A 24011-nucleotide genomic window follows, 5' to 3' on the forward strand; every position below is an offset into this window, starting at 1 on the left:
CGATTGAACATTCGTTCTTATTTTGGTTCTCAATATCATGTTTGAGTGAGAATGTGCAACTGACCTCCGATGCAAGATTGCGTTCAAGTGCTTTTATAGGATTTAGGCTTGTTATAACATTATGCTCAATGCAGTTTAGCCATTCAAGATGTCTGACAAATCATTCTGGCCATTGAGCTCAACAGCCGAGCGTTTAATGTTCGTGTATACGTTTATGCTGACCTACTTCATTCAGGGTTAAAATGGCCACCACTTAATGCTGTTAGCGTTACAGTACTGGTACACTGCGGACTGGATCGGGCCACTTCATGTTCTGCAAAAGGCATTCAGAATTACGACTAGCCGCTTTAAGTAAGTCTGCCACGCTCGTACACCTTGAGCACAGTGAGCGCTTCTCACGCATACCAGTTGTTTTTTTTAACAGAGTTTGGCAGTACACTGATCGTTATTCTCTGTACTTCTTACAGGTGTTCCCCAATGCTTTTAAACACATTGGGCCTCATTACACGGATGGCGGTAAGGGTTTACCGGTACCAGTATTTTACCGGTACCGGTAAATCCTTACCGCCTTACTACGAGGTCCCTTTGCGAGTTGGGGAATTTAACGCCTGCTTGGTAAAAACCAACCCGCAATTGGACCAGGGAGCTAATTACGGTACCACAATTTGCGGTACCGTAATTAGCACCTTCCCCATTCCCATAGAGCCCAATGGGGCACAAATGGGTATGGGGAAGGGCAATGGTGGAAGGGGGAATTACCGCCCCGCCAACCTTGGAATAGGGCGGTAATTCCCCTTTCCACCAAGGCGGCACCAGTATTTTACCGGCATGAACCATGGCGCTAATAGCGCCATGGTTCACCGCCATCCGTGTAATGAGGCCCATTGATGGTTATCAAAGGATATGTTTAATCATGGTGTTTGAGTTTAAACCATATTAGTCCTTTATTTTAAAAAAGGAATTGAGGTTTTACATTAGGTTTCAGCCATTGATGTATTATCTGAAAATTGGTGTGGCTCGGAGTGCCAGGACAGTGATCTGCATTTATCCAATGGTCATTCAGCCACCATAAATGAAGCTTTTGGATCAAGCACGTGAGGCCCCAGTATGTGAATCCCTATTTCTTTCAATCTAACATTATTTTCGTGTGGATTAGTGGATGCCCAGTCATACAATTTTATAAATGTATTTTTTATTCATCTTGCAGAATCCACTATGCACTCTACATGTGAAAGAAAGTAACTTGCCCAGAGGAAGGCTTCACAGAAAAGTTACAAGCCCTCACAGCCGAAACTCGAGTTGGCCTAGCATCAATGGATTCCCTGGAAATGTTCAATTTCTTTTTATCAATTTTGGGATTCAGCTGCCCCATGGTTAAAGCTTCGTATGCTGTCGGGCTCTTTAAATATAAGGCCCATGGTTCTTGTATTTAATTAGTGCCTGGAATGTACATTCAGCATTCTTTTGTTCAGAGATATTTATTGCATTGTTTGCAAATTTCTATGTCTGTGTATAATGGATGTGTGGTGCAATTGGTCTTATTGCTATGCCTTTTTGTCACATGGGAGTTGTAGGTATTAATGTGATGTTATATTTCAAAATTGTTCTGATCAATGCACTGACACTTTGTGATGTAATTGTTTTGCAAATGTTAACATATTTATTAATTTGTTATGAAATAAATTGTTCAATACATTTACACATTTGTATGTATTTATGCTACCTACCAATCTATTTATCAGACACGTTTTGATAGCGTTTAGAATCAGATTTAGGATTTTTGTGTGCTTGTGCTTGATTCTCATTGATCCTTTATCTATAATTAAATATTGTGGATTGACCATAAGCATGTGTCTGTAAGTCAGTTGTCTGAAATCCATGGCTTTCCAGATTTTTACGACTTTAACTACCTTGACCCTTCATCCTTTACAATGATGGCTGGGGCTGTTGGGAATTGTAGTCCAAAACATCTAGAGGGCCAAATATTTCAGACCCCTGGCATAGGTCAGTGTGGGACTCTCCAGTTGTTTTTGAATTGTGACACACATGATTCCTCACCTTTGACTATGTTGGCTAGGGCGGGTCAAGGTTTTAGTCCAAAGCGTATGGAGAACCAAAGGTTGCAGATTACTGCCCTAAATCATCACACATGCCTTTTATTTAAAGTATGATGAGCTGCCAATGTGAGTCGGTGCAATGCATTCAGAGTCTTGGTGACATGATGCCTCTTATGCAGACACAATATTATACTTAGTTTCATTTAAGTGTTTTTTTTATAGTGGCCACACTAATTATAACAGCTTCAGGGTGCTTAGGATAAGGGCTAAAATGAAGAGAGAGATGGGCAAAAGATGGAGCAGTTAAATTGAGGCAAAGCCAAAGGATTTGCAAAATTGCATAGTTTGGGGTCTTTCAAATTACTTTATCTAGTTGCGAATGTGATGGTAGAATATTCTAAAGCGAGAAACACGCATTACACCACATAACTGAGTGATAATTCATAATCTTTCACTTTGATAAATTGCAAAAGTTTTTTTTTTTTTCAGTTACGGAAAGACAATCAACTCAAAGACCAATTTGTAGGATTCCATATCAGCAAAGTTTTACTGTTTAGTTTTCAATCAGTTTGCTGAAAATCAATCTTGAAAACGTTTTTGCTTTTTGCTTTTGTGAAGGCATGGGAAGGGCATTTGCCAAGCATTTCCATAATCCTGCTACCTGGCAATAAGAAGGCAACCGCTGAAAAATTTTATGATTTCCTGGGAATATGATAGCAGTGCCTGGCAAAGCCTATCTAATACCTACACACAAGCTAAAGCTGCTTGTTTTGTAATTGCTTATTTTTAACAGGAATTCAGTGCAAGGGACAGGTACAAATGCAATGACTGAAGGCTCACTTGCTTTATACATTTCATTTACACTAAAAGCACCTTTAGAGCTGCATTTATGCCATTAAATACTGGCAGACTGCTAAGAAATAACACTGGGAGACCAATGTTTTCTGTTACTACTTCAGTTAGCTAGCTCAAACAGATCTCAGGTGGATGTGTTTTGGACGGGGTGGGGGGCAGACAGTGGGCGAGAATTACCATAGGGATGAGCATGGCCATGAGCAGTCAATGGGTGGGTAAATAACCATACAATGCACAGAAGCTGTGCGTCTCTCCACAAATGTTTTCACCCTCCTAACTGTACTCCAATGCAACAGTTTCAGCTTATAGGTGGTGTTCAAGTGCTACCTAATAGTAAAAACTAAAAACCTATCTGCAGTGTTTTGTATCTGCACAGTAAATAAAAAGCTTCACTCAATTTTGTAAAACACGAAATCAACAAACAAATTAGTGTGTGGGCTTTCTTAGTCGAAAATAAGTGGAATGCACGAGTAAAGAGCTTTCCCTTAGTTTGTTGAAACTATCTGCAGACAAGTTTTTTATCTAGGTTTTTTCAGCAATGTAAATTGAAATCTCAAATGAATAGACTATTTACTTGCATTTCAATGTACTTTCTGTGACAAATCAACTTCCGGGTCACCAGTGAACCAGTGATGAATATCGGTTTCTAAACCATCAATCAACCCCACACCTCTAGTATACCAGAAGGGATCCAAACAGATTGGAATACAAGTGAATTATAAGACCTCCTTGTCCAATTTTGGTAACGTGGACGGAATGGCAGGCTTATCTCCGCAAGGTCGTGGATCGTTGGTTAATCGCAACACAGTGAAAATACAATTATTACCCAAGGATAAAAGGGACTGTCCAGTCAAGGTTTTATACAAATATCTACTTTATTATTACGACGGCAGACAGTTCTAGCACACTACAATTACAACCCACACTGTAAAGGAACACAGAGGACAGACAGTTTCACAAAGGAAAGGGATGTGCTCTGAAGACTGCAGGGGGGTAGTTGGTAAAGCAATCAGTCTTAGTATTCAAGGATATTTGGTTTCAACACCAAAGGGGCAAAGTGTTGTAAATGTCTCTAGGGGCCTTCAGAGAAGGACCCGGGGGGCAGAACCACAATGTACATGTTGCTGAAGAAGTTCTTTGTGCTTGACAGTGTCGACGCGGTTCCAGTGCACTTTGCAGCCTGTGAGACATAGTTAGTGGCGGAAGACAGCTGCTGGAACCAGGCGGCAGGCAGTTTGGCAAGCGAGGCTGGACAAATGTCTGCAGGCTGTCCGACGCGGAGGCTCAGGGTCAATAATCGTTGTCTCTGTGCTGGTTGGCAGATCTGAAATGCCGGGCAAGGCATCCCAGATGGCTCTGGTGACTGCGCTGTGACAACAATCAGCAGTGCAGCCGGATGCAGTTCTAGAAATCGACTGTCTCGAAATTGTCCTTAAATAGATGGATGCTTGATGATGCTTGTGTGGCACCCCTCATTGTTTTTTCGCAGGGCTCGTGTCCTTTCACAGAGGACAGCCCAAAGCTCAGGAGGGTGTGAGCAGGCAACGGCCTTGTCCTTTGTCCAGAGACTCTCCGGCACTTCCCGCCTAGGAAGCTTGCTGTCAGAACCTAGCAGGGTATGCTGTGTTCTAGCTGGTTACCAGTTCTGGAGCTGCTGGATGGGTCATCTGAGTCTCCATGTGTCCCCTGGGAGAGGTTTAGGGGAGGGATCTTGCTTCCCTCTTGGAACTCCTGAGCTTCCTTCACTGGTGGAAAATCTAAGGTAGACTGTACTTCAGCTCGGGTCCAAATGAGTCCTCCTTTTTACTCCTTGCAAAGTCTTCAGATGATCTGATCAGTGAGGGCGCAGCCCTCTTTTAAAGCCAAACCGGCCAAGGGATTGGTGTAGGCCAAGCCTAACTTAAGTGAGCCAATCCTGGGTCTCCACCAACAATCTTCAGTGATGCTTCAGGTCAGGATCAGAGCGCTTGGCAACAGACAGGAGAAGGATGACAACATATACTTCTAAGTCCCACCCATCTTCCTGTCTGCTGTACATCAAAGTGTCTCCATAATTAACTGAACCCTATGCAGTGCTTGATCACAACATGGGCCTTCTTTGAAGTAAGGGGTTGCAGGCAGAAATGTGTCTCCTACAATTCACAAACCTCCCTGCTCTGAAAGGAGTGGTTCCAGACAGGACATTTACTGCCCTTTCATACCAAGGAGTGGTGTAAGTACCAAGTTGACATATTGCATTACAAAGTGGTGTTGGCATCTGGTTTCCATTGTCACTTCCTGCACCCATGCCTTTCCTGAGGCCTGCTAATTAACATTCTTCAGTATTCGCCGCCACCAGCAAGGTTTGACAATGGAGATGCAAATCCATGGGGCCTTGAAATTCTATTCAGGCTGCCCACGGTCAAAGGCTTTTGATGTACCCATGGCTGTCAGGTGTCAACTATACATGAGAGGGGAGGGGAGCGCTGGTAAACTGTGTCCTCCCAGAGTACATGACTATTTTTCTGCAGTGCAGTGAGTATGGAAAATATTTGCCCCACATATTTTCGGAGGTTGATCTCCCATCATTCATTCTTTTAAACGAACAAAAAAAGTCCAGGTGAGCGAATTCTTCCGGTGCGAATGGTTGAATCCTTCACACATTCGCTGAAAGAAATACAAATGAATGTTTTGTCCCCATTTTCTTAGCAAGCTAAGCAAAAACCTCTTTTCACTTTTTTGCAAACCAATTCTTGCAGACTTCCCTTACCATAAGTATACTGATTCTTTTCCTGTTCATTTTTGCACAATTTTGTGAAGTTGTGCAGTGAGTTTTTTCAATCACACAAACTTCACAAAATTGACAGAATTCACAGTACATGCTTGTATCTCACGGGGAGGAGAAATAATTAGTTTTGTGATGTGTGTAAGGAAAACATACATTGCAAATATATTCATGCACTAGTCTATTTTCAGCATGGAGAACAACCTCTAGTTAATTCAGGAATGGTTTCAGAAGGGTTTCAGAAGGGCTGCTCATCAGTGTTAATTTTGGGGAACATTAGAGACTGAACAGCAGAGCGAAATTAATTCAATGCAATAATAAGCTTAATCTTATTTAATAGTTAGAGCTGATGGTTCACCCCTTTCATTGTTGCTTTTTAATGGGTGAGCTGGACCAAATGCAAGCCTGAGGAAAAGTTAGTGACTGCTGTGTTACATGCAAACAAGAACAGCATCCTGTAGTTAGCTCTCCTTAGTTGGTAAGTTAGCTAATGTTAATGTTAAAGGTATTTGTACCGCATCCTGTCATCACCGATGTGGTCCCAGGCGCTCTGGGAGATCTGAAAAGAAGAGTGTGAAGAAAGAGGGGATTGTGGTGAGTTAGTAGGGTATAGTAAGAATAGGAACGTGAGAGTTGTGATGTTCTGTTGGCAGCTTCAGTTCGTTTCTAAGTGGGCTAATGCATCTGTTAGAGGACTATGTGTCACTTGAAGGTCACAGATAGCAATCCCGGGAGGTCTATTGCCCCTATTCCTTCTCAGGTTGATAAAATGAGTGTGACTGTGTTAGATGGCAGTATTTCTGCTATTTGTCTAAAAAGTGTCAAGCTATCGTGGAGGAATGGATGCACACTACACTAATGCAGAGCTTTCAAGTTCCCCAATGCCATGCACCCCGTCCTATTTTTATCTTTGCATTCTGGGATTTGTAGTCATATTTGAAAAAAAAAACGACTAATCCCAGAATGCAAAGAATAACACGTGGTCTGGAGGTCCTTCTCATGCATAGCATGAAGAAAGTAGAGAGTTCTGTTAAATGCAAAAGTGTTATGTTGCAGGAAGTTTGCAATGGTTCTCTGAAAACAATATGGATTTAATCTTGCTGTGTTTAGACTAAATCAGTTACATCTGATCAATCTATCAACGGCTCACAGTTATTGCTGCAAGTGTTTGGCGTCATGCAACCGTTGTTACAATAGCGTTAAGTATTGTGCCATGTCCATGCCAGTGCTTACTGATGCATAGCACCCAGAGGAGATCTACCACCAGCGACAAATATGAATATATTATGATGGAGGAGAGCAGATATCCCTGGCGCATCGCAGAGTGTGGGTTTCCGCTCAGATTCTCCCTCCATGTTTCATTCAGTATAGCATTAACTGTTCAACATGCTCTAGCATTCCGTACAGCTTTGACTGTGCATCGTTCTCTGTGGCATTCAGTTCGCGATTAATTTGCGCAACAGTCTCTTGTATTCTGTGCAATATTTACTGTGCAGCATTCTCTTGCATTCTGTGCAACATTTATTGTGCAATATTCTCTTGCATTCAGTGCAGCATTGACTGTGCAACATTCTTGTGAACAACATGGGGAATTCTCTTGAAGATTCCTGTGGTGGATGAGTGAGGGGCACTGCGGTTCGCAACGGGTAGTATAGCTCAGTGGCAGGAAAGGGTAGAATAAACTTGATGGACCTTTCTCTTAGGACGATGACCACGTGCATAAGTGAAATTTGAGCATGATAGATTGATGACATTGATTGTTGTTATCTGCGGTGTCCGGACATTTCGTCGAAAAAAAAGGTCGACAGGACAAATGGTCGACACCATTTGGTCGAAAACCAAATGGTCGAATTTTTTATTTTATTTATATATATATTTTTTAGGTTTTCGTTTAGGGAAAATAAGGGTTTTTTAGAAAAAAAGGGGGTTGGGGACCCCCCCCCCCCCAAAAAAAAAAAAGTGAAAATACAAAAAAAAAAAAAAAATTCAACCATTTGGTTTTCGACCAAATGGTGTCGACCATTTTTCCTGTCGACCTTTTTTTTTCGACCAAATGTCTGGTAACCGTTATCTCCCACACTGAAAGGATGAGATGAAACTCTTCACTCACTGGGGCCTGCGAGGGACCGCAGTGACATGAATATCCTAGCAGTGGTTCAGAGTTACCCACACAACCTTCCTTACCTACCTACTCAGTACAACCCCTGCCAGAAACATAAATAATCTCTAAACACTTTTAGTATACTTATTTCTAACTGGAGTCCAAGTGGGACCTTAACAAATTCTTAGATTTTGTAATGCTGTTGACAGGTAATGATTGTCATTAAACCTTCTTCCTCAACTCGCATTTCGGCAAATCCAACATTCTGTGAGCCGTTTTTATTTCAATCTTTGTGGTAAATTAATTTTCTTTTTGCAATATTATTTACTTTTATAATGTTTGATGATTTTCCCTGTTGTAGCTTCTGAACAAATTCAATGAAACATCAAAATGAACATTTCTGATCCATGGCCAATAGATGCTGAGCTAGAGGTATGTGCCACTTTCTGATTGGTGATCCCTGCACTTTCCTAAATCTCTATTGTGGTTGCTGGTCACGTTGCGTACGATTCTATAAGGTTATCTGTGCCCTCTTGTATATTTCTTGAATGTCACTTGTTTGCCACCTGGCCTTGGTGGAAGAGCGTGAACAGTGTTCTGAGCATTACTCTGCCTGACCCATCAGCAATGGCAGCACATGCATCCCACTACCACAGCCATAGCCCCTCTCCCTGACGAACCCCAATGCCTGTTTGCATCTGTCACTCGCTCCTCTCCTCCTCCCTCATTTCTGCTCATCCTTTCTTCCACAGTTCTTCGCAGTGAAGGACCAGCCCACAGTAGACTTTGGAGATTTTCCAGTGGACCTCTGCACAATGGGACATTTGTGTGTGGGCATCCGGTTTTTTTTCTCCTCGTACTTTCTCTTCAGTCACCCCAGATCAATTTAACGTGCTGCAAAGCTTGTAGTGTGTTATTCCTCACTCTTAACAAACTTGTTATTTCCTTTTTTTGTTATGTTTAACTACTTTTTTAATCCTAATTTTTGGACAAATGTGCAGTGAAATACGATATTTGGATGCATTTTTTCAAATGTTCTTGGACCAAGAAACCCCCAAACTCAACTTAGAGGGATGGGGACCTTGGCTCCGTTTGCTTACATGGTGTAATATGGGGGCACTTTAGAAAAACATCAAGAGGTCCACTTTTGATTCCTAGTCCACGATCAGGTTCACCCTGGGCGGGGGCAAATTGTGCCACCTTTTTAAGCAAGCTTTGGTGGCTTTAGTGCATTAAGACCACTGCTACGGTAATGGATGCAGCGTAAATGTGGTTTAACATATTCTATAATATAACTTGGGCCACCTTCTTTGACTTCTTCCAATATACTGTATGCAGTTGTATTTTTCCTAAAGGATTCACTTAACATGTGTACCTTGCTGATCTGATTGAGCTACTCTACCTGCATTTCAGGTATGTCTCTTGCATGCTCTGGTCAGGATGCTCTTTAAGTGCCAGACAGACATATGGACGTCCAGGAATCTGCAGTACCTGGGAATAAGTGCACAACTATTGTGACAACTCCTCGTGCGATCAGCAGTGCATCTAATCAGTCAGCCATTAATACGTGCATTTCTGATGTCAAACCTAGTCATTAAACCCTTTAGAGCAACACCAGGATAATACAAATCTGAAAACATATACATAAGCAAAATAAACAATCTAGTACCTTAATAAAAACCTTTTTTTTAGAAATAAAAAGCATATTATCCTATGAAAAAGCTTGCAACAAATAATAGTAGCACAGATAATTAAATCAGTGTGCCAAATCATTGCAATGTTCACCACCATGGATTCCTTGAAACACAGAGCTGATTGGTCTTACGGTCCTCTAATGCCACAACCCCCAGATCCCCACCCAGGGTCGGGTCTGGAGTTCAAATAAGAATGCTACCTGCAATGGCTGAACTCCCTGCTGCTAAGAATCAGAATCATAGAGTTTGCCCTATCCTCTTTTCTGGCCGGGCATAAACAATAAGTGGTGTAGAGCAGGTTCAACATCCTTGAGACAAAAAAGAAATGACATTCTGAGCGATCCCTTCCTGACCAGCTGTCAACCACTGATTCGGAATAGAGAACATTTAATCTAAAACAACAAACAAGCACGTTCTCCCGCTAATGGACCAGAACAAAGATAGCTCAATATGCATCTGATGACTCCTGGCTGCAAGTTATATATTCAGTGGCAGCCTTCCGGCAGTTGTCCCTGTATGATAGGGACATCTGATCTCTTAGGTCATTTGTTTGTTTTTTTGCAGCAGTTTTTAATGGGGGGGCATGCCTCTCATACTTCTCTTGCATGCCTGCTGGGCGGCCCGCCCATTTTCTACCTACAAGTAGCATAGGAATCAATAAAAAAGTACATTAAACCCACCATCCTGAAAACAACTGCAAAAACGCAGCATGACGGGTATTTCAACAAATCCGATGAAGCAACTATGACCAAGTGGGCGTGCTCTGTGTCTGTAGTCCTTAGACTATACACAGTGGAGACCAATTACATGTGCCAGACTGTGTGATTATGATCTCTTTTTCTTCTGATCCCTCTCAAGCTTTACCCAACATCACCTCCCACCATTAAACCAGCAGTCTCTCACCTCTGTAACTCCATGTAACACCACATGACTGCAAGACTTGTCCTTGGCTTCAAGCCCACGGACTGTATCTCTCCAGCACTTAAATCCCTCCATTGGCTCCCTGTGTTTGCAAGGATCATATTCAAAACCCTTTGCATTGTCCACAAGGCCTTCTGGGGCCTGGGACCAAAAGACCTTCAACTCTCTCTTCCTAAATATCTTCCTTCTCAAGCTCTTTGCTCATCCACCTCCAACTCCCTCAGGGTCAGTCGCTTCTCCAAGCAACGAGTTGGTGGTAGATCTCTTTCTTCAGCTGGTGCCTCCCTCTGGAACAGCCTCCCTGCCTCTCTCAAACTTGAGGAGAACCATCTCCGGTTCCAGAAATACCTCAAAACCTTTATCTTTGCTTCTGCTTTTTCTCCTCCTCTCCTCTGCTGACCTCCTGGCTGTAACCGGAACTGCACTGGCTACGTGGACACCCTCTGATCTCGGGCCCAGGTCCCTCCCCCGCCAGCGTCACACACCTGCACTGTGCACCTGGCAAACCCCGCACTTGGGGACTGGTTCTGTATCCCGTTAGTCCACCACCAGCCTTTGACACCTGAAGTCTGCACTTATTGCCACATGTTGCCGTTACTTACTTACTGTTATCTATTCCCATCTACTGCACTGTCCCTGCCCCCTTCCCACGCAATTGCGCAATCTGAATGACACCTGGCCTAGTAGGATCGTTGTCCGTCCTCCCTTTGTTTCCCCTCCCTTGCCTCGTCGCGCCTTGAAACACTTGTGTATAGGTGCGTTATAAATGCCATATCATATCATCATATAATACCTGCTCTATCTTTCACTTGTTTATCTGCACTTAACATTGCACTGCATTTCTTGTTTCCTGATTTTTACAGCCTATGTCCTGCACTTTCTCCTCCTCCCCTCAGCACTTCTCCTCTTTCCTCTCCCGTACACTTGCATGATCTCAATGTCACTGAACATAGTAAGATCATTGTCTTGTCGCCCCCTGCTCCCCTACCCTGCCTCGTCGCACTTTGAAACACTTTTGTATGGGTGCGCTATAAATAAAATATCACATCATATCATGCATGTTTACTAATCGGAGCTGGCACATGCTGAGGCAGCAGAGGACAGAAGTAAGGGCCTCATCACGACTTGGGCGTTACCGCCAGCGGTATTAGCGCTGGCGGTATTAGCCCTACCGCAGAACTCCCCGGAGCTAATAGCGCCGGATCATGAGTTCGGCGGTAATGTTAATCCCCATTCCCCATTGAGCCCATTCGGGAATGCCCCATTCCCCATTGGGCTCAATGGGGAATTTTCGCGCTCTTACCGCCGGCGGATTTCCCGCCGGCAGTAATAGCGCAAATTTTCAGCGGATTTCCCCCCTGCTCAGAGCTGGGGCGAAATCCGCCGAAGCCCTGATTTGGCGGACCCTTAAATCTGGCGGTAATAGCGCGACCGCCGGATTTAAGGGTTACCGCCAAAGTCGTGAAGAGGCCCTTATTCCGATATCCAGTTTCTTATAAACATGTAAAACCTTTCCCTGCAGGGACGTGTTTCCCTACATGGAACGCGATATTAACTCGAGCAATCAATCGACATTATGGAGACAGCAAAGATAAATTAGCTAATGATTGCATAACAGAACTATACAAGCTAAGATAAAACTGCTATAACGATATGACACCAACAAAGAATAAATGTGACAAATAATAGCAGAACAAATATTAAAAGGTCAATATTGAGACATATCTCGGATCATGCTACCAAATGCAGAGTGTTGCATATCTAAATTCAGTGAGAAGACAATAACATGGAGACTTATATCGAACTCTCATAAAAATCACCAGTTGAGCAGCATAGTTAATTAAGGTATAAAGTGACATAAGACGTCCGCAATGAAGAGCTTTCAACAGGGACGTCATTTCAACAAAATGCCTGGGGTAGCGGAAGGACAGCACACGACCCTTGACCCCCTGATGACATCAGAGGAAGTGATGTCATTTGACCCCCCCACCCCGAATTGATATTGCGGGAATCGATGGAACACAACCTTTCACCTGCTGACAAAACAAGAATTGGCATCACATAGCATTGTACACTATGAAAAATATGGTTACGATATCAATATAATGTGATGTACATTTCATACAAGAATGGATCGCCATATGTATCGTTAAGATCTGTGTGTATAGGCCCATATTACCAAATTACTGTGAATGCAAGCAGAGGTCCATGACCAAATGATAATGATGTGTTATTATATAGCACTTATGCTTAAGCGCTTTATATAGAAAAAATATACACCCAATATCACCCAACCTAAGTAGGTATTCATTTATCGGATGAAAGGCGTTTAAGAACAGACTAAATCAGTGACTCACCCCCTGAAGTGTGCCTGAAATAAACCTTTAATGAGTCTAGCAATTATGGAATAGAATTCCCGAAATACACATTATTTGGTATTCCTAATCTTTCTTATTTAGTGACAGTGCTGAAAGTGTTAGACTTGTGGCACTCCTGTGCTTATTTTTCATCTTTTTTTGTAAGGGGCCTGAACAAGAAAGCCAGCCAATCCAGAAGTAAAGAGCCACATGGTGCTGGCCATCCTAGGAGGTTGCATTACAAAAAAAGAAAAAAAAAGTTTTATTTTTTTATTTCTTTTAGTGGTTGCAAGGGAGACCTCAGAGGTCGCAGTTGCAACCTCTGGCGACTTCTAAATGACGTCCCTGTCTTTCAAGTTGAAACACGTATAGGCGGACGGGTGTATTGTAAGAGGAAACGAGAACATAAAACAAGGAGTCAATGAATCGGGAATTAAAGACATTCTTTGTCTTGAAAGAGTATAGTTATTCAAATGGGATGAATGAAAAAATATATTGGTTTATGGATCAGGAACAAAACAAGATTAACAGAGCACGGTTTGAAGGATCCGGGGCATAAAATAGATTGGATTTAAATTCCTGTTTCCTTTTGGGTCTAGTGGGATTTGCATTCATGCCGAGCCAACGGCAAATGCTGTTGATGAAGGTCTGTTGGTTTCTCAGGACTTCCCGGATTTGAGAAAGCTATCGTGTCGGATCATCTAATTCAAAGTTTGGGGAGCACCCAACTTCACAATATTCCAGAGGCTGGTGCCCAGTAGTGGGGCATGTTCATAGACTCTTAGCAGGCGCTTGCCTGGTGGCATGAACCCACTCAAGATGAGGGAAAAGCATTATATTGAATCAGGATGACTGCAAGGGCTGCTTCTCTGTTTTCTGTGTGAATGTTTGTTTGTTTGTTTGTTTGTTTGTTTGTTTGTTTATTTGGTATTGCGAGCCAAACCCTTGGGTAGCCGGGCACAGTAGGTCAAGACAACTTAAGCTTAGTTACTGAATGTGTACAAAGAAGCATATATATATATATAGAAAACAGATGGAAAATAGTTGCTTCCAGGTCGGTTACAGTGGCATGGTACATAAAACGCATTACCAATGTATGTAATGGAGCACGGTTCACAAAACAGGGGGCACGGATGCAGGAAGGGGGAGTAAAAGGTCAGATGGAAGGAGAACATGGAGTCGCCTTTTCTATTTGTTTGTACACAAAGAGCAAATTTCTACTTCTAGAGCATTGCTTACATTTCAACTTTTCCTGGGAATGCGTTGGGGTGCAGCATGTTATGGGACATAGGATGGAGCGGGAGGTCGATCCCATGAGCGGGTAGCCATTGTTAATACAGTGCTAGAAAGCCTGGCTACATTATTTTGTAATCTTTCAGTTCAGGTGGTAGTGGATCAACTACAGGTATTCGTGCTAATGAGAAGCAACCTGCGTCTTTGTGATTAAAGAAAAACACTACTGCATCTTCTTAAAAGAGAAGATGGGATCGACCACATTTGTGACAAGAAATGTGTTGTCCTTCATGAGTGCGTGGAAAATGCTGTTTGTTAGGTGGGTGCTTTAAATCCTTTTTTCTGCTAGAACTCTGAGAAAAGGTGAATGCTTGCCCCCATCCTTTTGAGTTCAGGACAGAAGATGCTTTTACATGCAGCTTGGAGAGAGAGGTTTGGCAGTAGACATTTACCTTATGGCATTTCTATTTATGAGACTGGAGAGTGTTGGTTAATTCCATCCTGTTTGCTATTTTCATGGCAGTCAATACTCACACCATTTGTGCTGGCTCAAGTGTGATCTCCTCTGGCACAGCCGTATGGTTGGTCAGCATGCTCACTTTAAGAATTCTCAAAGCACACTTGCTACAAGAGGGGCCACTATTACGTACCCCGTACTTGTGAGACGTAGTAATATTCATTAAAAAAAGCATTGAAAAAGTCATACCAGAACATGTGGGAGACTCCTGAGTGGGCACTGACATACTAAATGCTTCAAGGTCCGTGGCGGTGGATGAATGTTTTTAATTGGCGGGCATTAATATTTCCCACAAATTAGTGAGAACAACCGAGCATAATGAGAGAGCCATGAGTAATGGGAGAAGATTCATGGCGATTCCCCCGCAAATGTTTTCAGACTATTTGAAATGGTATGATATACGATATGATATGACCTTTATAATGCGCCTATACACAAGTGTGTCAAGGTGCAACGAGGCAAGGGAGGGGAAGCACAGGGAAGACAGAGACAGCAATCCTACTAGGCCAGGTGACATTGAGATTGCGCAAGTGCAGGAGAAAAGGGAAGGGGAAAAGTGCAGGGGAAAGAGGAGGGGTTAGTGCAGTACATAGGATAACAGTAAAATAAATAGAAACCATAAATAATAAATAAAAGTGCGGCCGGCTGATGGCAGTGCACGTGTAAGTGCAGACATCAGGTGTCAAGTGCTGGTAGGGGCTGTAGGGATACAGAAACAGTCCCCGAGTGCAAGGATTGCCAGGGGAGCAGTGCTGGTGTGCAACTGACGGGGAGGGGACCTCGGCCCAAGATCAAAGGGTAGCCAGGTGACCAGTTTCAGATTCAGCCGTGAGATCAGCAGGAGAGAGGAGGAGAGAAAACAGAAGCAAAGAGGAAGGTCTTGAGGTGCTTCCAGAACCGGAGATGGTTCTCCTCAAGTTTCAGAGAGGTAGGGAGGCTGTTCCAGAGGGAAGCCCCAGCCGAAGAAAGAGATCTACCACCAACTCGCTGCTTGGAGAAGCAAGAGGGAGTTGGAGGCAGATGAGCGAAGAGCTCGAGAAGGAAGATATTTATGAAGAGAGAGTTGAAGGTATTGAGGCCTCAGGCCCCAGAAGACCTTGTGGACAATGCTCAATTTTTGAGAAACGTGGGAGAATGATAATAACTGTCGGAATGGGAAAGGAAAATTCCTGACCTAGGAATCATACACTCAAAGAAATGAAGAGAAGGACCTTTACACACCGCCGTGTCTGTATTAATTGGGTGGCAAATATAACACAGATCTTCAAATTAATATATTTTTTTTTACTTACCAGCATTGCCTCCTGAACTATCCAGAACAATTACTCAGTGGATTGCCATAAATTGAACCCCATTTATAGCTGAAGTGGACTCAAAAGCCGGCCCAAACATAACCCACCAGCATGTTGACTAATCAACATCATTGTTTCAGATACACCATGTAATCCTTCTACAAGGCACACTTAGTACAACGGCACACATTTTAACATGACATTTAATGAATGAAGGGTGCATTAAGTCTTTTCTCTGAATCCAAATTAAATTTGCTGCATATTTATTTTAGAAACGAATTTAGCTCCATTTTATTTCACATAGGAAAGACATGTGCAGAGCTCTCAAAATGGTCTCGGGAGGATAGCTCAGAGGCAACGTGCTCGCCTTGGATGCAAGACAACGCAGAGCTACACAGGTTCTATCCCTGGGTCCGCGCTTAGAAACCTCTGGGTATTAAGCACGTTATAAATAACCAATTACAATTACATCCCATCAGGTGCAGGTATCCCATCCATCCGTGCTTTGAAACACTTGTGTATAGGTGCACTATAAATACAACATCATATCATTCATGCTTCTCTACCTGCATCCCGAGAGAGCCATAAGTAAAATATTACAAGGCCTGCAATACAAAGCAAACCCCAGACATGGAGCAATTTGAGAACTCTGCACGTCCACAGTACCCTCTGAAAGTAAGCGGCTAGAGCTAGAAGTGTTTCAATTTTTACAACACCCTTATTCCCGCGTGATGAAAAATAGCCAACTCCATCTTCATTGGTATAGATTATAAACAAACAAACACATTCCCTTCCATGCACACCACTGTGCATGCCACCCTGCTGAGAAGCAATGCCAGAGTAAAACACATCTTCCACACCTCTTGCTGTACTGCCACTGCATGAGGCAATGGATGAATGATCATGTGCAGCAATGCAGCCCTACACTGGCAGACGCCAGCCGGGAAAGCTTTGATGCCACTGTGCAGCTGCCTCTGTTAAATGGTCCAATCTACCTATTCCGGACCCTTTCCCCACCTTATAGGTATATATTCTCTAAGGGAAACATTGACTATGTATATATTGGTTGAATTTCGAAAGTACACACTACATAGTCAGTGCTGGAAATGGAGAAAGAAATGTACTGGGAACTGTCACCTCTTTGGAGAGGCGGGGCTGTGGGGAGAAGGGGCCTGGCCAAGGCTCCCACCTAGGTTGCGCAACAAAATATCTCTTCATAGAGCCCACTCCTCTTAATTTGCATAAAAGCAAAGAGCATTATGGGAGCATCATAATGTCCACACTTTTAAATGTTAAACATGTGTTGTAGTCATTCACTAAAAACACATTTTAGTGAATAATGGACTCTTCTGTTTTGATGGGTCACAATATTCACCCTAATAAAAAGATGTCTGCAAATTGCAGGACGTATATATATATATCTATATATATATATCTATTGGGTTGGACATCTACCTTACTGTACAACGCCCATCACTGCGAAGACCCTGTGAGACCAACCCTACTGTGACAAGACCACACAGACCAAGAAGAATATGAACCCACGATTACACACTCAACCCGAGAAGATGGAGTGATGAGGCTCACGCCTCTGTATCCAAAAATCACTGCTGACGGATAAAAATCTATCAGCAAGAAGAAGAACAAGTGCGTGCCTTACTGTTTGTGAGCCTAGCAGTTTCTGTATGCAGTGCTGAGTGTTCTGAAAACTAGTGTGTAGAGCAGGTGCGGGTTACTCGTGCAGTAAGTACCACAATGCAGCCTGTGGAGCTCTATGGTGGATTTATGTGCAAGCGCGAGCAACCTGCACTTTGAACCTCTGGGTCTAGGGGACGGAGCTCCAACGAGACGTTTTTTGCCGGAGTGCTGCTGCGTCTTGTACCGGCACATTCCCTGTACTGTGCATAGTAAGATAGACAACTTTCAACCTAAACTGAAAATAGAAGCAGAGTCCTTGCTGTTTTGTTACCACAGTGTCCCCCTAATGTAGCAAGACAACAACTATGACAAATGTGGGATACTGCTGAGGACAGACACAGAGCCTCATATGGATGATAGACATAACGGGCCTTAATCATGTGTCCAGCGACTGGAGTGACTCAGTAACAGGATCTGGAATGCTGCAGACTTCATTCACACTGGTGCAATGAACCACAGTACACGAGAAATAGTGGCATACTCATTCATTCGGGGATTACATGTAAAGAAACAACTTACTGCTTTCTGTGCTTTCTGTCTTCTTTGCTTTTACTCTTTGGGCTCGAGGAACTAGAGAGAAGAAGGATGATCTTATTAAACATTGTCACAACCAATAAGTGACACCTTAATCCCATCAATAACACACACACTTCCAAGTGCATGCCCTGTTTTGTTCCTCACACATTCTGAGCTTTATTTGGAAAGTCACTGCCAGGGTCGGACTGGGGCATAGAATTGTCTTGGGCACCAATGAAAAAGTGGCCCAAGTTGCAAATGGCAATTCATTCCTTTTGTGACAGACTGCTTTAGTAGTACCCAAGGGGGAAGCTTTTGATAAAATATTATGCAAATTGTGCATTTTAAAGAATATTTATTCAGTAACACTAGTCAAAACTACTAGCCACGTAACTCATCAAACTGGCCCACTTTGACCCAAAAAAACTGGCCCACACTAGCATGTTGCATTTTTGGTTGAAGGCACTGCCATATTGCCGGATAGGCCAGGCCAGTGCAAGCCTGGTCATTGACACGTGTAGCATTGTTATCGAGTCCTCATTTTTGTATTGGCATGTTAAGGCCAGAGTCAAATAGCTGACTGGTAGCCTTGCAGATTCCCCTAAAGGTGTGAAGTTCCCTTGGCCGAGATTACGGAAAATATTTTTATTAATAAGATTGAATCCGTTACCCAGTATGGCAACTATTGGCTCGAGATTAGCTTTGCAAGAAAGCACTAGAAACTTCTAGACAACTATTATTACATTGTGAAAATGTAAACGAAATAAGATATCAATTCCTATATAAATGTGTACGTGTACTTGCATCCAGGGGGACAAATGATTTCTGGATGAGATGTATAATGGGAACTATCTTGTCTTTAACAATTGCTTTGACAATTAGTTCTGGAAAATAATAGAAGGTGAAATTAGTTTTAAAGAATGACATTAATTATATGATATGTTGAAGTGAATCTAATCTGAATGCTATTCATTTTGTAATATATGCGAATTGATGAAATTATGTATTGTAACAGTGTGGGTAAAGTGCATTTAAACTATATCACACATAAATTACATTTAAAAAATACTAGCTTCAGTTTGAAGGTCCTTGCTGTTAAGACAAGTGTGACATTGTTATCCAGCTCTCATTTTTGTATTGACTTTTTAAAGCCAGAGTCACATAGCTGACTGGCAGCTTTGCACATTCCCCTCACCGGGCCTCTGCCTACTAGGCTTGGCCTTAGCTAAGCCATTGCCAGGGGCAGTGTTTATGTTAGCGCATCCTTCTGTGAATAATGGGTGTAGATGCACTGGTCACATTCCACTACTTACATCCCTTTAAACACTGTTTACATCTCAAGATTACAGGTAGCACAGTGTACTGTGTACATGCACAACACAAACTGTGCCTGTCCAACCTATTTTCTGATGCACTCCAGTCACAAATGGCATGCATTTTCAAACGTGTAGGCACATTTACACAAGTCAGTTGAAATATTGTTTTGTAAATCAGTGCCCTAATGTTTAAAGAGCTCTGTGACTCTCTGTCGAGGTATTTTGTGACTAAGATTGGGACCATTTGTTTCAACATTGGCTTAGCAATTCAAGGTCTGACTACATCTGTTTCTGCCTCTATGCCTAACAATGAAGTCTCCCTTCGCAAATGGTCTACCTTCCCCTTGTTTTCAATGGAGGCTGTTGGCAGTGCGATTAGGCACCTTAAATCTGCGGCACCCTCTGAACCTATTCCACTCTCGGTTTTGAAGGACACATCTATCCGGACTTGTTGCCTAGATTTACACAGGCTATTACCTCCTATCAAACCGGCCATATTCCTGAAGAGCTCAAACATGCCACTGTCATTCCTTTGCTAAAAAAGCTACCTCTGGATCCCTCACTTCCAGCCAACTCCCGACCTATTTCCTTATTGCCGTTTTGTATGAAGCTGTTAGAAACACTGGTTCCTTTTCTTCCTTCTTCATTTCTAGAAACCACTGGATTTCTTGATCCTTTTCAGTCTGGATTTTGGCCATGACGAGGCACTGAAAGTGTTTTGGTGTTGGTCATGGATGACATGGTCAGGCTGGTGTACAAGGGTGGAGTATGTGCCCTGATTCTGCTAGTCCAGTCAGCGGCGTTTGACACCGTTGCTCAACTCACACTGTTCTCACACCTGGTAAATGCTGGTTTTGATGGGTCTGTTTTGGCCTGGTTTACCTCCTTTTTGGGTGACAGGAGCCAAACACTTGGTCTTCCACCTTTTTTCTCTTCCCCTTGTTCCCTCACTTGTTGTGTTCCCCAAGGCTCTGCTTTGTCACTAATGTTATGTAACATCTATGTTCAGCCTTTGGTGTGTCTTATCTGCTCCTTCGGGCACCTGTGCTACTCATATGCCGACAACATCCAGATTCGGGTCTGTTTAGATCTAGACCATGCTGATGTGTTGTCGCGCCTGTGTCGGCGGGAAGCTCGATGAACTATAATTGGCTGAAACCTAATGGTGACGAAACAGAGGTTACGGTGGTGGCTGCCCCTTCTATCCCTTCACTTTGGGTCTCTTCCTTTTGGCCACCTAAACTTTTGATTGTCCATTCCCCTGTGACAGAGATCAAATATCTTGGACTGGTAGTCTCTTCCACTCGTTCTATGGCTTCTCGCTCGTGTGGCCATGGTTTGTGATGCAAGGCATTTCCACCGGAGGATTCTACGGAAGGTACTTCCGCAGATTATCTTTCACCTTCCTTCTCCTGTTGTGGCTGCATTAATCCTGAGTCGGATCGACTATTGTAATTCGCTGTATTTGGCCCCCAAAGGGCTAATTTATCAATACAACTCCTACAGAACCTTGGTGCACGTGTTGCTCTGAATGTTCCTTTCAGGGCTCAAATTACTTCGGCCCTCCGTCTTCTTCACTGGCTCCCTATGGCCAGATGAATAGAATTCAAGTCCCTATGTATAGTTCATTGTGCCTTCTATGGCCAGGGTGCGAGTTACCTTCAGGACAGATTTGTGTGGTATCTTCCTTGTCGCCAACTGCAATCTAAGTCTGCTCTCCTGTTAGTAGTTCCTACCACTCGGTAAACCAGGGTTGGCAAACAGGCTTTTTCTGTAGCTGCGGCTAAACTTTGGAATGCCCTGCCATTGCTGCTGCATAGCACTCCCAACCATCTTGAGTTCAGACGGGCTTTAAAGACCCTATTGTTCTAGCGTTGCTGGTATGATTACACAGATGTTGTCCCAGTGCCAAGATACCCTTGGGTGAAAGTGTGCTATACAAGTTCTGTTAACATAACATAACAAAGGGACCTTCACGCCCAACGATTTACTGATGAAAATGCAGAATGCATTGACAAGTGAATGTAAAATCAGTAATGGATTGCAACCTTACTCCAAAGGCTGGGTCATTTAAATGTACCATTGCACATAACAACACATTTCTGTTTAGATAATAGGTACATTGAGGTTGAGTCACAAAACGTTTTCTCTTCGATTGCCGTCATTTATATTGAAAAAAGTTTCATGCAGTTCACAAAGGGGACCAGAATGTGCACATCTGTGATTCAGAAATGCCAAACCCTTTCATGAATAATTTGTTGCAATTGCACACATCTGGAGTCCAGATGAAATGGTACTTTTCCCTGTACAGAATAGAAAATGCCAATTCACAAATGGTGTGTTTTTTTATGTACAGGGAAAATCCAAGCAGCCCCCTTCGCCTCTTTTCAACAGGCACAGAGGGATGCATAATTTATAGACGTGTAAACTCTGACCCTTCTCTGCATTTGCTTTTAACCTACAAAGTAGTGCTGTGAACCATCGGTGTCCCACTTACATTTCTTTCCCTCAAACAGGGTTAAAAATACGTTTTTCCATTTTTTTTTTATGTTTCATGCTGAACCGTCATTTAAGGTGCATCATTGTGAAATGTCATGCCTGGACACAAACGGGAGATGTCTACGAATCAATGCATTAATAGCAGATGCAGAAACCCAACACTAATGTATTCAACCATGCTGGCCAGTTCATCATTTGTGCTTGGACATGTTTCCATGAAAATCACTGACCACTTTTGCAAATAGGGAGTATTTCAGAGAATCGGGCATAACCAGCCACCAGCTGTAATCAATAAACTGAACCACTCTTATTCCACCTTCATCAATGATGGCCTCCAGATCCCACTATCCGCTGTGGTGAAGACCCTGGGCATCTACCTCGATGCATCACCTTGCATGACTCGCCAGGTGAATTCCATAGCCTCCTCCGCAGCTTACACCACTAATCTAATCAACGCCGCCATGCCCTTCTTATCCCTGAAGAATACCATCACCATTGCCAAAGCTCTTATTGGGTCCAAGCTCGATTACTCCAATGCGCGATTTGCAGGAACCTCGGCACACAACATATGATATTGCAGGTGATCCAAAACAATGCCATCCACATTGCACTCAACATCCCGAAACTGGGTCATATGTCAAAAGCCAGTCTGTGAAAGAATCATCTTCAAAACATTGTCCATTACTAACAAATGTCTCTCCATCTATGCGCCTCCTTACCTCTCTGAGACATTCACAAAAGCCCAAACCTCTAGGCCTGTAAGACGGGCTTACACTCACCGACTCACCCTACCAAGTTTCCACCGAATTCAAGGGGGAGGCTCGATCTTCCCAACGGTGGCATCCAGACAATGGAACACACTACCACCTTGCTTAAGAGCTGAACTACTCTACTGATCATTCATAAAAGGCCTTAAATCTTGGCTGTTCAACTAATTGAGCATCTGTATATCTTGACTTTTATGTGTATGTAACTGGTTTGTAACAGCGCCTAGATGCCTGAGGGTTTGTGCGCGCTTTTCAAACGTAAATAAATAAATAAATAAATAACAAAAAGGGCTTTTCTGTGCTACTTTTAAGTGGCCAATTCTTTTTTAATCGGGTCCATTATGTTTATATGGACCTAATTCTGCAGGACATTCGAATGTGAGATGTAGTTGCCTGTGGTTTAGAGAAGAGCTGTGAGAATGTGTGCAGGCCTATGAGAACCTGTGCAACCAGTGCATGTGATCCTATAACGAGTGAGTGTGAGAGAATCGGTGGAAAAATAACCTGAGGGTCTAGAGAGCAAAGACATGGTCTGTGTACAGATTGGCTTGCAGTGTCTGCGGGCTAAGAGAGAGGCAGGATGACCTGTGTAAACATGGGCAACAGGTGTCTGTGGTCCTAGAGAGCAGAGGCATGGTCTGTGTTAGCATGGGATCCTGGTGTCTGCGGGCTTACTGTGAAATTCTTCCCAACATGACCCCTTCCAATTGGTAGGTGCTTATCCAGTATTGTTTTTTTATTTGCATTCTGGAACTTGCAGTTCCACTTTCCCTTTGTAAAATTCGCACTACAAGTCCCAGAATGCAAAGAATAAAACTGGAATGGATAAGCACCTACAGACTGGAATGGGTCATGTTGGCAACTATGCTGTGGTGGGGTGGTTTGTGCTGCCAGTGCCAGCAACGGGAGAGTCGTTGCATTGTCTGCAGGTGCCTATGATTTTATACATGAGTGAGAGCATCTGTTTAACATAGACTCCAGGCGCTTGTGGTACTTGCAAGGAGTAGGATGGTTTGTGTAGCAATAATCTACACTTGGATGTAGTCCTAGAGAGGAGAGTGGGGTCTTCGATGGCATGACTCAAGTGCATATGGTCCAATAAATAAATGGAGAATCTGTATTGGCATAGGCCGTATGTGGGCCTGATGAGGAATGGCGCACCTGTGAGAGCATAGACGGCAGGTGTCAGCAATTGGAGAGGTGCTTCAGTGTCTGTCCCTAAGCTGCACATTATCCCTGGAAGGTGAGGGCCAGGGGGCAGTGAGAACACAAGCTTCAGGTGTCTGCAACTAGAGCGGACTAGGAAGGTTTGTGCAAACATAAGGTGAAGGATCATGAGTTGAAGGATGTATGCGAGCCATGTAGTCTTTTTTTCCGTTCCTATTTTAAATTTAGAAAAAATACAAGTCCTTGAATTCCCCAAA

General features: G+C 43.1%; 1 protein-coding gene across 1 annotated transcript in view; it reads right to left on the bottom strand.

The window, feature by feature from the left end:
• Window positions 1-24011, bottom strand: part of SRRM4 (serine/arginine repetitive matrix 4) — a 290445-nt gene that overhangs the window by 81903 nt on the left and 184531 nt on the right. Inside the window, exon 6 of the mRNA XM_069619178.1 lies at window positions 18009-18059. Within this exon, the coding sequence (XP_069475279.1) occupies window positions 18009-18059 (51 nt within the window). The remainder of the gene's footprint in view (window positions 1-18008; window positions 18060-24011) is intronic.

Source organism: Ambystoma mexicanum, chromosome 10 (assembly GCF_040938575.1).
Source record: "Ambystoma mexicanum isolate Mex_15411 chromosome 10, UKY_AmexF1_1, whole genome shotgun sequence".
In the NCBI taxonomy this organism is placed as follows: domain Eukaryota; kingdom Metazoa; phylum Chordata; class Amphibia; order Caudata; family Ambystomatidae; genus Ambystoma; species Ambystoma mexicanum.